The sequence below is a fragment of the Nothoprocta perdicaria genome, unplaced genomic scaffold (assembly GCF_003342845.1).
Source record: "Nothoprocta perdicaria isolate Ctin4 unplaced genomic scaffold, notPer1 scaffold_9, whole genome shotgun sequence".
Classification (NCBI taxonomy): Eukaryota; Metazoa; Chordata; class Aves; order Tinamiformes; family Tinamidae; genus Nothoprocta; species Nothoprocta perdicaria.
Genome location: NW_020456198.1, coordinates 2,171,714 through 2,188,218, shown reverse-complemented (window position 1 = coordinate 2,188,218; position 16,505 = coordinate 2,171,714). Strand labels below are relative to the sequence as shown.

Sequence of the window (16,505 nt, the reverse complement as noted above, 5' to 3'; positions counted from 1 at the left end):
TTCAGTATGRCACAATTTGGATTGTTCATTTGAAGATTTCCCTTCAAAATTTCAAATACTCTTTACAGAGGATATCAAATCAAATGCTCTCCTTGCAACTGTGATTGCGTTTTCCATAGTAGAAAGAAATGCACACAACAGGCTGTGAAACCAAGTCCCACCAAAAATTATGCCATATTTCTCACTGCAGTCTAAATCATGCTCTGCTGGAGGCTGCTAGCAGCAAAATAGTCTTTGCATGATGGTTACCCCTGCTGAGTTTAGYAACAACAAGAAATACAGTGTTCAAAGCCCTATTATCCTCTATTAAAATGCTGTTAACCCAAGGTCTTCATTTAAGTAATGTTGTTATATGGAAGCTAAGAGGGCAGAAMTTTGAGAACAAAACAAATGGCAAAGGAAAAGATAGCAAAAAACACACAAGCCAAAAAAAGTAATGGCTCTTTTTGACCCTTCAGTATTTCAAGGGACATCCTTATTTTATATCATGCAGTAGCAAGCACAACAGCAGACCCACACATCAATCTGTCTGGTCTACCAACTTTAACCCCCAGCAATTGCTGTCCATAGTGGAGTCCATAAATGGGTTCCTGATGTTATCAAATAAATCAATGCTCTTCTGTGGCTGGCATGTTATTCTCCCGGACGATGCTGTTTGGGTCATCGAATCTGTCTATTCAGTGGTTACAAATCGCTTGCTGATTTCTTGACAGTAAATAAAGCCCCTGGCCACCTTCTTATGTTTCCGTGATCTTCAGCCAGGCCATTTTGGGCTGCGATCTTGTTAGATCTCCTAAGTTAAGCAGGGTCAAACTCGTGAAGTCCTTTGGGAGGGAAAAGAGGGATACYGAGAAAACTGCCAGGGCTTAAAAAGTCAGGTTTTCTTCTAAGTAGAGATATGTCTCTTGTTCCATACTATGATTAGGAAATACTGCACTTCTGGGAGGGGTATCTTTTATATCAGAGGCAAAACAAGGGCCTGACCTGTGACACCTCTCCCAATTACACGGGTGCTAATCCTAGAGCATCACAAGGTGGGTATCATATTTTGCCTACTTTAGGTCTCCTCCATAAATTAGTTTGAGAACAGGATTCACTTCCTTTTCTAACACGTCGCTTAACGCAACTGGAAACGGGTGCACTGGAACCAAGCACGTTATGAGGACAAACGACACCCTCCATGCTGAACACAAATCTAAAGGTCTTCTCCAAGCAAAAACTCCCACCTTCTTCCCAGTATCCTTTGCAAGTATTTCTCCCRGATTTTTCTAAGATAATCACTAATTCTGTCATTTTTCTCCAGAAAAAGTGSTTTGCGTAGCAGGTCCTCCTCCAGAGAAGCCAAAGCTCTCGTGTTGCATCCCTCGAGCAACAGGGACTGACCACGGGGCTGCTCCGGGTGGGTCGGAGTCTGCGCCCATCCTGGCATGGGAATGAGCAGACTCCGATTGCAGGCGCCATCAGAGGCAAACTCAGYATTTATTTTAGATCTCCGTCTGTTTAATTTTGGTTTGTTCATTATTCCTTGGTATTCACGCAGCCTCTTGAACGTGGTGTCCRAACAGGAATAAAAACACAGAAATTTGGGCTGCCGGGGTCCAGCTGTGATATCTGTTGTACAAAGTCATTCCTGCAGCTACRACCTCACCATTCTCACTAACAAGTATTTAGCAAGTGTTAAATAAAATCTCCACAGCAAAAAAAAAAAAAACCCAAACTCTTGCATTTAATAGTGAACCGTTCTTATTTGTCACTGTTTCTAAGGCAAGCGCTTGCATGTGAATGAACCTTTGTATGAAAGCTGGCAGAATTGAGAGCAGGGCTGCTTCATTTAAATGATTTTTCTCATCCATGCATTTCCTACAAGAACTCCGACTCATCTGTCTTGCAGGCAAAAGGGCTGACGGGTTTTAAAGTCAAATATCAAGAGGGGTAGGCTCTGGTGTCACTTTGACTCTAAGCAGGCCATCAAAACATGCTTCAAGTGCCTAAAATGYGTTCTATTTTTAAGGTAATTGATGGGGCACAGGCTGAGGCCAAATACTTCACGGCAGTATCTTTAGCTCTCATTTTTTTTGCTGACAAAACCCACACATTTGTTTTCCTTTATTACCAGTCCATGCCTCTCCCGAGTGCCAAGGCATTAACTGGGACGAGTTGGGAAAGGCGCCGATGTAACATAACCTGGCATCACTTTCCAGCTCCTCGCAGCCTCGTGGCACAGGCTAAAACTGACAAACAGTAGCATGGAGCAAGTATGTCCTGCGATCCCTGTAACGCAAGAGAGGGATTATAAAGGGTCACATGATGGGCCCCTTAACGACAATAACACTAAGTAACGATAGCAATCGGAGAGAGACACCCTGTGGGAAAATATGTATATTTTATATATATCACCCTGTCCTGCTGTCACTAAATCACTGCGTGTCACTGAGGCAGAGTCTAGTCCTTTCCGGGTGCTCAGACAGGAGCAAACTGAGCTGAACCACCACCCGTCTCCCTGAGATCCGGGGGAGCCTGGTTGGGCCCAGGAGGCTAAAGAACAGATCTGTTCTCTGTTTGTTTTGGTTTTCAGTAGCCTTTTCAGAGAAATCTAAGAAAGCACTGGAGAAGAGGAGAGAAAACATTAGTCTAAGGCAAGGCAATGCAAAACAAGGCAGCAAGGAAAGGCACAGGGAAGTCAAATGTGTGTGTCTTGTTTTACATTAAGTACAGTTAAGATAATTAGCTGATGGGTTTTTAAACCATTTCAATGGCTTTTTAAAAATCCATGACTCTTGGGAGCATCCTGGACACTGATGGCTGCTGTGGGGGACCCAGAGTGACAGATGAGGTCCCCGGTGCCCTGGGTATTCCCGGACAGCCACTGACCTCYTCAGAGCGAGACGTGCCCCACGTTTCACCCCAGAGCTCTGGGTTTCTGGCTCAGATGAGTCTGCGATGAGCAGCCCTGCGCCTGGCCCGTGCCAGGATAGGCCCTTCCTATGGAGGCGAGGACTCTTTTAGGTGCAACGAAGCGGCTCTGCGGCTGTAGGATAGGGCATGAGCTCCCGGGCTTCACTGACACTGTGGCCACAGGCAAAATGCTGAAATAGCCCATTCAAATGCTGAAATAGCTCGAGTTACGGCAGCCCCGGCCCCGCGCCGCGAGTCTTTCTTGCTCCACGTCTCCTCGATGACACTCTAGCGATTAAACATAAATTGAGGCTCATGCTGGTGGCCTCGGAGGCGGGCAGGAGGTGCCCRCGGAGGCGCAGCGCATCGCTCCGCCGCCAAGGGCTCCCTGAAGGATTTACAGCAGCTCCTCCGTGAGGGACAGGCTCGGAAAATACAGCTGGATGGGTGCGAGGGAGATGGTCCTGGGATCTGGTTACACTCCTGCCAAGACCCTGACATCCCTCCCCATGCTCTGTCCTCCTGCGCTGCCAGCACCAACCCCTGCCTGCGCCGTCCCCTTTCCCAAGCAGGAGATGTCGTACCATAACAGAAACAGATAATCTGATTTCTTAAATTAATAGCTATTAATAACTTTTTAAAAATTAAATTTTGTAAAAAATTAAATTCTTTTTCTATCTGCTTTACTTTGACAGTCTTTAATTTTTGTGTCAAGTCCTAGGAAAACCAAAGCCCTCAGCTTCTTACCTTCAAAATGAACTAAATATGTCAGAAAAGCACRGAGGACATTAAGGAATAGAGTAGGAAATGGGAATCTGCCCAGGAGAGGCCCCAGCTTGTCCAKAAGGCGGCAGGCCCGGCCGGGCGAGCAGCCCTCTCGCAGGCAGCGCCCAGGCCGGGAGATGGAGCAAAGTCCCTGCAGCTCCTGCAGCCCCTGGGGCCGCCCGGCTGCGCCGCCTCTGCGCCCTGACCCACGAGCCGCAGGGAGACCCCTCTCAACCAGGAAACTCCAGCGTGACAAATCAAAGCTCCACAGAAACCACCAGTCACCTCACGTCCCAGTCGTGTTGGCCACCCAATTCCACACAACAGGTGAGCTTTAAAGATCTCTGAAGCTTCCGAGGTCCTGCAGTGGAATGTGTTGAAAACAATCCTGAATTCAAGCAGGTTCTGCCTCGCAAAGCAGAACTAATGGCATTAAAAACCAGGCAGCAATTAAAAATATCAAACACTGCTAGATTTAGCAGAGTGCCTCACACCTGTTTGGTGATTCCTGGTGAGGATTAWTCCTCCTTCTTCACCCCTCAGCATTTATAAAGCAGAGCAGAAATGCTCCAAGTTGCATATTTTCTGCAGGGGGGAGAAAATCTMGTCTCCTCAGCAGCATCTTCCATTTCCTGAAATAAACGCAGCCCTGCAGACCTGCAGCTGTTTCACCTTTGTTTCATGTTGGGCACGTCTTGGCTTTGTTCAGTATCCTGTTAAATAAGGATTTCTAAATATTTCTTCAAGCTGGAAAGGACAGAAAGAATCTGAGAAGAATATGGGAGCTTCTCAGTGATGCTAGTTGGTCACTAGGTGTCCTCATGATTCCTGATGAAGAAAGGCTGAAGGGAAAAAAATGTAGAGCTGAAAATGGAGATGAAGCGGCAATTCAAACACRCCAGGTAATTTGTATTTCAGCTCTGAACAAATCTGCTCATAATTGCAACCACGTCTTTATTCCCTTTTCGGCTGCATGATGTAGGCCTGGTCTCCCCAAAGACCAAAACTTCACCCCAGAAACACAGCATAACGAAGAAAGAAACTTGAGATCTATAAAACCCAACATTAAGCAAAACCTCAGACCTTTGGTGCCCCAGGGATTGTGCAGCACAGTGAGCCCTCAAGAGCCGAGCAGGCAGGACAGGAATTGCTGGAAATAGGCAGTTCTTAGCAAAGGGGCAGCACGGGCAGCCCCCAGCTCGGATGGGGGCTTTGCACCCTTCCTCTCTCTCCTGCCCTCTAGGCAACTATTACATCCAATGCCCCCAAACTGAGTAAGTTGGGCTCAACATCTCCCCCAAATGCCCAGGCTCTCAGCCCGATGATCCCAAACAATGCTGGGAATATCAGAGCTCCTCYGGAGCCTGGCTGGGTGCCGGCATCAGCCCAGCACAGATGTGTTGGACTGAGCTACGTCCTGAGCAAGCATAGAAGAAACAATACCAAACTCAAAGGATAATGCATTAAAATAAGGGAATGTAAATATTCCCGCTTTAAACAGGGGCTGGGCTTTGTCATACAGCTCATTTYCTCTCTCAAACGAAGCTATTGACAAATGCGACCGCGAGCACACGCTGGTATCGCCAGTTCTGAGCAAGGAGTTGGACTTCGCACCATACAATGTCCCATTGAAACCACCAGCATTTCCTACCAACACCAAAACATGTTAGATGCACGAGGCCGTGCTGACCGACAGCCCCAAACCCCTGCGGGAAGACTGACAGGCAAGGGGGGAGTGCTCATCTGCAGGGACTCCCACAGATCCTTCTCACTGGTATTTTCACCCGCACTTTGGAAATAGGAACAACAGGCAGAGCTGCTGTGAAATCACTGGGAATGAGAAAGAGCAGGGAAGAGAAGGATCCGGAGTGAYTTGGGCTGCGTGGCCGTAAGGAGCAAGCAGGACTGTGGAGCTGGAGCCAGGCTGCTCCTCCAGGAGGGTCCTGGTGGACAAGAGCTGGAAAGAGGAGCAGGTGGGTCAGGAGAGAGGCAGGACGGGACTTCCCAGTGCAATTGCCCAGAGGCAGGAGCTGCTCTGCCCTTCAGGCGCGGGGGCGCGGGGAGGAGACGCTCCATAGGGAGCTGCCGGTGAGGCCTCCAGGCYGGGAGCAGGGATTAACAATTAACGAGTGCTCCCTAGTCACTCCGGTTCGTCACAGACACCTTCCATCCAGCGGGCGAGGGACAAGGGCTTCCATAAAGCCCTGAAAAACCACGCGCTGCTTCGTGGGGAACRCTCAGAGAGAAATAGGAGCAATACGGAGAGGCTTTTGAGAGCACACTTTTTAGTTTATTGACCTATACCAAAATAATAGGTCTAAAAAATTCAGAAGTAGYAAAAGAATAAGCAAAAAGAGCTTTCGCATTTCTAAAAGGCTATACAAATATGCCAAAAAAAAAAAAGAAATAAGTTATCTTTTTATTTTGCTTTTGTTCGTTTAATTCCAAATCGCGGCTCTAATAATACAAACGACTAAGTACCAGCTTAACAATTGTGTCCTTCTGTATATATTACATGCTCTAGAATATTGGTAAAAAATGTCAAAAAGGTTTATCAGAAACTTTTCTATTCACAATATGAACAAGGAGTAGCTAACCCTTTGTATAAAAGAAAAAGAAGAGCACCATTGTATGGAATCCTGAAGCACATTACAGCTGCGAAACGAGAGATATTTTACAGAATGCAAGTGACTTCCTGCAAATCACACGAGACAACCCATGCTAGTTTGTTCCTACAGATGGATGATATGAGGTAGGTTTCTCTCTCCTCGGCCAAACCTGCAGTCGCACTATTGTGTTTTGAGAAACGGATGGTCCTGTGAAGATGCTGTTTGGTCACTCAGCGACGCTGCAACGCGCCGGGCAGCTCCCATGGCTCGTGGTACAACTCTAATGCCCTCAGTTTTAAGGCACCCGCTTGGTCGGTTGGTTCTGTTTGCCTCCACCTCACAATACTGGCCATTACACCCCGATTGTTGAATGTGTGATTACTAGAGCGCTCCATCCCAATCCTCRACTCAATGGGGCAGAGCAAAACGCAACTGATATCCAATTAGTAGTTCACTGTGCACCCAGGGTGAACTTCTGCATACTCCTCTGCACAGTGATATTGTACCATGGAAAGTTGATCAAAYGTGAGGTTATTAATTACACTTTATCACGGAAGAGAGTTCAAAGTTTACTGCTTCTGTTTCTAAAAATCCACAACCACCTATAGTTTTACATGACATTTTGTGACAGCAAATACCTTTCTTTTCAGAACTTGCTTGTGGTGCTAACAAACACTCTTAACAACACCCCAAATATGGATATTCTCATTCAAACCTCCTTAAAAAAAGATCCAGCCTTCCTTCAAGTAATGATCCAATACTGATTAAGTCCTTTGCCTCACTCACACACACAGTATCTATCCTTCATAGGCTTATGAAAGTCCTTCCAGGCCGYCATAAGCCATGGGAGAAGAAATTTTCATTTCTTCTTCTTTCAGACACRGAAATTGTGCTCCTAAAATTCCTGGTTTTCCATAAGAGTTTCCTYTTCACATTTTTTTGAGGTTTGCCTTCAACATCTTCCAATCTTCCCCAAAGTGCTTGCCAAGTATAAATACTTCAACCAAGTGCTGCATCTTGTCACAGATTAACTCGTGGCTTGCCCTTGCTCACGCCGGCCATCGGGATTCAGAAACACCTCTGTGGGTAAGACTTGGTAGGTTTTGCTATAGTCCCTCTTAATGCTGAATTTCCACCTTTCCCAGCCAAACAGAACCCTTCCTTCTGGCCTGATTGGGAAGCTCCACCCGAGATCCTCTTCCAGGTAACAGCGTTCTGTGCAAGGCACGCAAGGGTACGAATGCAGGGCCGCGCGCGGGCTACACGAGAGTCCCAGGCTTTGAATCCTCGTGCCAAAACAACCGCTGCTCGTTGCTGTGCAAGTCGTCTTCCAAGCGGCTGCCCTCGTCGCCACCCAGCTGGCTCGTCTCGCCAAAAGCTCTGCAAAAAGAGAGAGGGCATCAGCGAGGAGTGGGAGCTGAGAGGCTCCCCAGGCTCCCCAGGGGCTCCTCAAGTTCCCAAGGGGCTCTCCAGGCTCCCGGCTGCAGGAGGGAGCGACTCCCATCCCATCTCAATGCAACTCACACACATCCCAAGGMGCTTGAGAGTTTAAGCCCAGAGTAAGTTGGATCCCAAGACAACCCCAGGCTTTGTGCTCTGGGTCATCAGAGCAACAGGATCCCTGGAGCTTGGTACTGTTAAGACTGCAGAACATATCAATTGCTCAGTTGCTATAATCACATTGAAACAAAACAGGAGAGATAAATGAGGTATTCAGAATATGGAAAATTAATAGCTAATATACCTCATACAGATAAAGCTGTCAAAATAAGCAGACCTTTTTGCAGCCTAATTATAGGAAGTTAAGAAATCAGTAGGAACACTGTTTTTAAACACTGTTACTGTAGATCTTTCTAATTACCGTAATAAAAAAGCCGGAGGCTTTCAGTTTGAAAGCAAGGATCTAGGAGAAGCTTTCATATTCTTTGCTTACACTTTACTTTAAAACAAATAACTGAAAATTGCAAGTGTAGACACGCCAGCAGCCTGGCAGAAGCTGCACACAGACTGCAGCCCACCAAGCAGGACACACAAGTGTGGGGCACTTGGCACAGCTGGGGCAYGGAGCACGTTGCCCTGCACAGAGAGCCTCTGTGCTCCCGATAACAGGTGGCATCGCGGGCAGAGCGGGAGGTGGAAAACCCCAAATAAAGGGAACAACAGGAAACGACCGTGCAGCAGAGGACGTGAGCCTGCACGGTGCTCCTTTCCCCCTTCCCTGAATGCTGCTCTGCACCTTCTGGAGACGACCTGCTCTCTTCATGTYGGTTTTATTGCCCTTTATGCTGTTCCTGTGAACCCAGCAGCTTTGTTCGGGAGGTTTTATAGTCTATAAAGCACGAGGAGGGGCAGGAATCCTGAGACACTCCACTCACCTGCTCTGCAAYGGAAGGTTGCCGTAAACATTCCCATAACAGCTGGCGTAAGAGGAATGAGATAACGAGTCGTAATCCGAGAGTCCCTGTGCCAGCGGGTTCCGCCAGGKCCCTGCGGTGTTTGCAGAAGATGCTAGAATTGAAAAAAAAGCACCACCAAATTAGATGTTTCTCCAGCTAAACCAACTGAAAGAGGGGGCYGGTTCTCATTAGGGATCTCTACAGGTTTCTGCAGGGGAGAGGAGTAAATACAYGTAATTTATAAGGACCAGGAGGAGCAAAGCACTGATTGTGCAGTATTTCAGCATTATGCAATATTTCCTTAAAAAGACTTTATGGCCCATTCAGTGATGCTTATTTTGGAAACCATCAGAGCAACCGCATGTACACCACGAAGCCTTGCACACTGCTTGTATTTGCTAAACATGCCTGCTTGGAGCCTATATGACCCTTACATTTGCATTTACAAACAGCAGAACAGACARCATGAGAAGGCAACAAATAACCTAGGGCACCCTGTGTACAGCTCCCATCTCAAACTCCTCTTGGCAATCCATACATCAGCTCTGCACCAGGCACAGAGGGGAGCAAACAAGTCCTCTGCTTCTGACCACAGTGAACAGGGCTGGTGGCCTGTGGTCTGACAGCTTCTCCTCCCCTGAGGTCCCTCAGCTGAAAAATTTCTGTTGGCTCCTACTCAACAATTCCTGGGAATTCTGTATTGCTCTTGAAAAGACTTCGACTGCGCAGGGCCTTGAGCTGTCAGCACATGGACCTACTTGATTCCCAGGCAGGTGATGGCCCTGACAGATCATAAAAGCAGTGTGGTATTTTTACTGGAGTTTCTACTGACGGGCAGCAGGTACACTCTCAGGAAAATGTGAAAACAAATCAGATGATAAAAAAGCAGCTGGCTGTGTTAGCTGGCATGGGGTTTTCAGAAAACACTCCCCTCCAAGTCCATGACCTTTGAACGTGCTGTGYGAGTGACCTGTGCGTGGGTGGGTGCTCTCTGAAGCTCAGGGTGCAACAGGAGCTCAGCAGTTCCATCCAGTTCAGGGACATCTCTGCTGAGCTCCGGGCTGCCACCTCACCCTGCGCGTGGGACTGTGTTGCTTCCACCAGGTAGATCCACAGAGAGAGACTCTCCTCCCAAGCACCCACCACAGCAGATGTCCTAGCCAAGTGCCCGTCTACATTTCAGGACAGAGCTCTAGCATTGAGCAGGCTCTGTYGACTTCACTTAGAAAAAAAGGATGCACAGAAGGAACACACAAAACAGAGCAAACCAGACATTACCTGAAGAAAAAGAAGAAACTCGACTGCTAGGAGAGCAGGGAACTTGCAGACCAGAGAAGCCCAAACTCCTCTGAGACCCTCTGTCAGACTCAAAGCCTGCCTGCAGGCCGTGACCCTGTTCCTTCTGACTGGAGGCACGTTGGTACCAGCCACGGAGATGCTCTGCTACTAAGGCCTTGTGAATGTTTTTGGTTATATGCTCTGTTTTTGCAACTTGCTTCCTGGGAAGCCGTAGGGTTGCGTACGGGTTGTGCGGTACTCTGTCCACCTCGTCCTCGTGGTAAGACCTGAATTCCCTGTAACGGTCGTATCCATAATGCGCGGAAGAGCGATAGGAAGGATTGACACTGTACTGTCCCTCGGTGTCACTCTCATAAACATATCCTCCGTTGTAGTAAACATCAGGTTCGGTGTAAGGGGAATATCCAGAAATATAGTAGCTAGAGGAAGGCTGATCCTGACTTTTGTGGTAGACACCGTTCCGGACATCCTTCTGGGCAAGATTTGGCATACTCCCTGAACTTGCAGCAGAAAAGTTTTGTTTCTTGGACCGTCTTCGACCCCTGGTCCTGTTGTCAAGTGTCTGTGTAGTATAATATGCACTGGGAGTAGGTGTTACACAGTAGTATTCTGCACTGGACTGGCTAGTGTAGGACGACCCATCGTCCAGGACTTCCGTGCTGCTGCTTCGCTGCGACTTTGAGAGGGAGAAGGCTGGTTTGTCACCAGGGGGGTCGGTCAGCAGGTGGGTTTGGGACTCCAGACTTCCACTGCGCTGCCTGCAATGGTGGGGGGAAGCGTCTGGCCTGAAATGACACAGAGATAGGGGGGTTAAAAACAGTCCCATGAACACACAAAGTGTGYGTGGAGAGCGTGCTCCCCAAGCACAACACAGACTCCCTGTTGCCATTAGATAAAAATATCTGCATTGCAAGAAACTCAGTAGATTTCTCAAAAAAAAAAAAATCATGATGATCAAGTCAATCTGTGATGGTAAAAGCATCTCAAGTCACATTTTGGCAATGGTTTACACACGGGATCTCCCTGACTTTAAGAATGAAATATCTATGTAAGTATCCAAGCAAGGGGCAAAGCGTGGCAAGCTGGGTTTCCTGTGGCTCTGTGTCTCATGGTTGGATTACTCCAGCCAAGTAAAGCATGAGCCCTTTACAATATTATAACATCTACAGCACCTCTCCTCCACTGGATGGATTCTTGACTGTCTAATAATGTAGTTGAACTTGTATGTGTCCAAATCAGCATGAGCACTGACTGGGATCTCTTCTGTCTTTCCATTTATTTTTTAGAGGGCTTGTAGGAACTTAATCTACAGAAGATGCTTGTCACCTTATGAGCAAGTTTTGGGGTTATTTCTGTGGAAGTGGGGAGAGAGACCACTGATGGTGCTTGCACTTGTGCATACGCTCTCCCTTGCCTGTCACAAAGCTGGCGCAGGACTGATTGACATTACCCTTGTGCTTCAAATACCCCAGGCAGCCTTTCTGAGAGGCTGACCCCGCTATGCGCAGAGAAGCACAGCRCAGGATCCCTCCTCCTCCTCACACCATTCCCTTTGGTTCCTTTGCAGGCTGAATAAAGCGTCCTTACTGCAGGTGGCTGCTGCTGTAGGCGTTGCGGGTGAGCACGGGGGTGGTGGGCATGCTCCTGCCGCCCGGCGCCTGCGGCGGCCGCTCCAGCGTCCGGTACGGGCTGCTGTGAGTCGACAGCGGGTCCCTGCAAGGCAAAGCGGAGAGACCGGCTCGGTTAAACACAGCGTCGGTCACCCCACACTGCGCTACCTGCGCCCCGAGTCCTTAACAAAAGAGAAGCACAAAAACAACTACGGGTAGAAGAAGGTAAGAGAGGAACTCAATACACTGCCCATGTAAACTCAATACACTGCCCATGTACTGTTAAAACAAGAAGAAATTAAGCGCTTCTTGCAGTTCAAGAGGGTGACAGAGCACAAAAGGTCTTCGCAGCCTGATCTGTAGGAATAGCTGCTGCTAAAGGATGAAGTGGAAGAGTCAGAAAAGGTAACACAGACACARTTCAAAAATAAACCACAGAGTTAGACATGGCTATAACGCAACTCCTGGGCTTAATGCCGAGGATTATCTTGAGGGGCTGCTGAGAAAAACGCAGAGGTCCATGACATTGTCCAAAATGTCAATACTTTTTAAGCATGCCTTCAAAGGCCTGATCTTGCACTTCATGAAAGATACATTTTAAGAGACGCTGAGATCAGCAGGAATCCTTACACTGAGAACAACTAGCACTAAATCAGGCCCATATGATATGTTCATTCTTCAGCAGATCTTCTGCTAACCACATGCTCTCCAGAACTGCTCTCCTAGCACAGGAGTCCTGTCCCGTGGATCACCAGGCACCTCAGCCACTTACTGCAGCTGGCACTAATGAGGGTAGTTGGCCAAATCCCAGTAACTCTATTCTTACACCCAGAAACTGCCATCAAGGCTRATGCGAATTCTGTATGCTTTGACAATGCACCCACTGAAGTACTGATGCAATCAGCAGGGATGGATATGGTTCAGTGTCACCTAAAGCAATTAAAGTCATCAGGAAAATTACTGGCTGTTTAATTAATACTGAAAACAAACCACAAAAACAGAGGGAAAGAGTTCAAGTACCAGCACCCCGCGTAATTCTTTAAAAGCAGCCCTTGATACTAAATTTCTCATGCATCTCACTTTTTCAAAGAGCATACGCTACCCTCCACATTCAGAGACCCATATACTGCCTTTCCTAAGCAGGATTTTGACCACTGCCACTAATTTCTTTCTCAGAGAGGAACGTAAAGGCAGCAGGCTCCTCCAGAGCACTTGTTGGAAGGCTGGACATGGACAAAGCCAAGCTCATGCCAACCATGCAGAGAGCATGGTGACACTTAGACATACGATACCTGGTGTGTCTGGTTTCGAAGAGCTGCTCATTTATGGATGACTTTCTGAGATGAATTCTCTCCACCCCRAGGGACTTGGGTGGAGGGAGCCTTGGAGAGAGCTGTGCAGAGCTGCTCCTTTGCGCTGGCACAGCAAGGGATTCACTGGCTGTTGGAAARGAACATGCATTTTGTTAGCAAAGTCTTACCCATTTTGTGCCTGTGTGCAAACTCACGGCCTTTAAGCAGAAATGWTCTGCACTGAAGACAAGGACAAAAGCTCTGACTCCAGAGAGGTTCTCCTGAGGTGCCTGATTTTAGATCTTGTGCAGATTTTAGCAGCATTAACTGCTGCCGAGATTTCTGCTCGGAGCTTTGCCAGATCACAAAGCGGAACTTCCTTGGGAAAGCACCTGCTTGCTCCATCCYTCCCAGAGCTGGGCAGGCACGTCCAGCTTCTGCAAAAGCCAATTCCCTTCCCTCACCGTGCAGCACTTCAGTTGAAAATGACATTTTAAGAATCTGTTTTGAAATACAACCTAAAAGGGTCYGACTTCAAAAGCAACTGAATCAGCAAAGACTCTGACAGACAAATTTGGCTGCAAGCAACAGTGAAGAGGCCAGTTTGAAGAGGCAGAGTTGTTCTAACTTTGCTTAGAGCACAATCCAGATTCCATTAGAGCCAACAGGAAACTCCAGCAAATACAAATAATGCAGGCCAAGCACTAGCACTACAGAGAACATGTTCACAAGCAAAGCCCTGGCTCTTCTAGTCGCACATGTGAAAAAACAGCTCTAACTCCATTTTAGAGGGTCAGATGGTTTATACAAGTCTAAAACTGGGACAAAGCAGGATCAGAATCATGCCCTAACTGAAAAGTGAGTAATAATTTAGTTAATGTTTGTCCCCAAAYGATGATTAGCCAGTTAAGGGAGAGGCAAGCCAAGTCCTTTCCACCTTGAAGAACAGGGCGTGCGTGTGCCTGTGGGTGTGCGACGTGAGTAAGCTGAGCAAACACCGAACCCAGGCGAGATGCAGCTCACTGGGGAGCAGACAAATGCAAACACATCGTTAATGTCTCTGCATACCCTATTTTTTTTTTTTTTTTTTTAATAAGTTTTAGTAAATGTGAGGACAGATGGGCCAGGCATTTCCTGTCATCTTGAAGCTTCTCTAGCCCTTCATTCACCACTGCTCAGGTAGCAGAGACAAACTCCTTGCTTGCAAAGGCTCAGTGCCCTCATCTTAAGTTGATTGCATTAAAGCGATCTACCTGCTCTGAAGAAGACCCAAATCAGCTGATGAAGCAGAAGCTTTCAATAACTAACCCATTATGAAGACAGGTTTATATCTAAGCTCTTTTCTTCCCTCTGCTATCAAACAATTAGTCATGAAAGACACAACAAAAGGCTAAAGGATATTAAGTCAAAATAATACAGCTGCACAGATGCACTCCTTAGAAAGGAAAGGATAATGAACATACCCTCATCGTAGGTTGTTGTATCAGACAGGGAGCTGCTTTCAGATGGAATTATATCATCTGCAAAAGAAAACACAGGCTTTAAGCATAGAAGACTCATTAGGAACTCCCAGTTATCACATACGGTCTATTTCTAAAACTCAGAGACAGCAGATGCTGGAAATGCTCCCACCTGAACGCCCGAGCTCTCAACAGGCCTGCCTGGCAGTTCGGTGGGGTCCTGTTTGTTCCCATTGCAGCTCAGCTGGCTACCTGCACATCAAAGCGGCCTCCACCATCAAAGGAGACTCTCCAGCTGCGCTGGGAGTGAGGCCAATATTCACAAAGGTGTTTTCCACCCAACCTCCAAGAGAGCTCACAGGGAGGTTGGGTGCTTCAGTAGGAATTAGGAGCCTATACAGACACGCAGATCTTGGCTGCATCTAACCTCCTCAGGTAGGCTTGAAATCCCACCAGGTAGGTACTAAACGTCTTTTGAAATTTGGCACTGAAGTTTTTTTTCTTTCTCCTTTACCTTTCTTTTTTTTTTAATATGTTTTATTAGCACACAAATTCTGTTTCAACTAGATTAATATAAATCTGGAATAATTCCACTGATTTCTATCAAGTTATTCCAAATTCCAGCAACACAGACAGTGATATCTGTTTTATAGATATTGCAATTTTTTTTTCTTTCTTTTGTATTTTGTTATTTATTTGTAGGGCTTTCTTGTAAGCATCTGTCTTCTCACCTCGATATTGGAAGTTACCACTTATGCTCTGGAACGACCTGTCAATGCAAAGGTTTGGAAGACCAGAGGAAGAGAAGCGAGGCTGGTGCTAAACAAGAATGCCACAGTTAGAGGGAATTAACCCAGAGCAAAATCTGTTCCTAGGCAGTTACTAGCAAGACAAGAAGCTGATGAGATACAAAGTCTATAGGAACCTCCACTTGTGAGAGAGAAAAGCTCCCGAAGCAAGCGGCAGTCCCTGCAGCTTGATTGTCCATCAGTCCTGATGCACATACACAACACACTGCTGCTCCTCGCTGCGGTGCTTCCTTTGCAAGGAAAGACCTGCTTACAAGAATTTGTCAAATAAAAGCCATTCTTCAAGAAGAAGGTAACACCAGGGCTGGCCCCTGCCCCAGGGGCACCTGTCAGACCAAGCAGGAGGGATTGCAGCTCCACTTGCAACCTGACACTAGGAAAAAGAAGTTTCTGAGAAGCTTATTTACCTGGATTTGATAAAGTGATGGAAGGATATGGAACTGGGCTTACTTTAAGAGAGGAAAAAATTACCTAGATAGAAAAGAATAAAACAACCCAGGCCTAATGCTGTGCTGATGGATTCMCGGGGGGTCTGCCCTGCATGGGTGCTCTGAACTTAAACGCTAAATCTGTGCAATCCCCATGTCCTGCAATTGGCAAAAAAAGCCTCTGAGATGCAGAGGATGCAATGCAAGGGAGGAATGGAATATGGACAGCAGGAGAGGGTCCGGTGTGTGCTTCACCTCCCATCTTTTGGGGGCTGGAATGAAAACAGCCATAGCTTGATAAATCAGTGTTACTATTTAACATGTCATTTCCAACAAGCCATTGCCCCAGCTCAYAGCTGCCTCCCCACTGCTCAGCTTCCCGAAACCCCCCACCTCAAGCCTGTGAGCACAGGCAGGCATGGTCAAAAGGCTACATGGAAAAGCAGTTATTGAAGCAGGTGACAGCTCTGCTTCAGGATGCAGTAACAAATACACGCTGCTATTGCAGGAGTTGGGAACTGGAAAGGAATGCAGCTAACTTGCTGCTGACTAAATATATGCAGGCCTTATCGATAGGAAGAGACCCTCATGAGACAGAGTTCAGCAGCTCCTGGCTCTGTGCCCTTCTCAGAARGCAAACAAGGATGGCATGAATCAGATGGTGCAAGCTCATGGGCTAAGTGGCACTTGCATAAGAACTGACGATTGCAAGCCCAGCTCCCAAGTTCCGTGTTTTGCACAATGGTACAAAAACCTCCGTGCAAACAGCGGTGATTGTGCAGACCGTGTCTCACAGGTTCTCTCTACTTATTGACCTTCAGTAACTTCCTGTGCTCTKGCTGCACAGCCCAGGGACCGCAGGCACTCCCACTGCTAATGCCTGCATTGGCGAGCAAGAGGCTCGAAATACATCTGTTTTCCTCATCTCTGTCAATCAGCAAC

At 47.2% G+C, this 16,505-nt stretch overlaps 1 protein-coding gene across 1 annotated transcript in view; it reads right to left on the bottom strand.

Annotated features, from left to right (window-relative positions):
* Window positions 1–6,061: 6,061 nt before the first annotated feature.
* Window positions 6,062–16,505, bottom strand: part of FRMD4B (FERM domain containing 4B) — a 61,639-nt gene continuing 51,195 nt past the window's right edge. The window contains exons 18-23 of the mRNA XM_026052672.1: window positions 14,330–14,386; window positions 12,867–13,014; window positions 11,552–11,677; window positions 9,944–10,749; window positions 8,645–8,777; window positions 6,062–7,649 (exon numbers count right to left, since the gene is read on the bottom strand). Of these exons, the coding sequence (XP_025908457.1) occupies window positions 7,529–7,649; window positions 8,645–8,777; window positions 9,944–10,749; window positions 11,552–11,677; window positions 12,867–13,014; window positions 14,330–14,386 (1,391 nt within the window). The 3' untranslated portion in view covers window positions 6,062–7,528. The remainder of the gene's footprint in view (window positions 7,650–8,644; window positions 8,778–9,943; window positions 10,750–11,551; window positions 11,678–12,866; window positions 13,015–14,329; window positions 14,387–16,505) is intronic.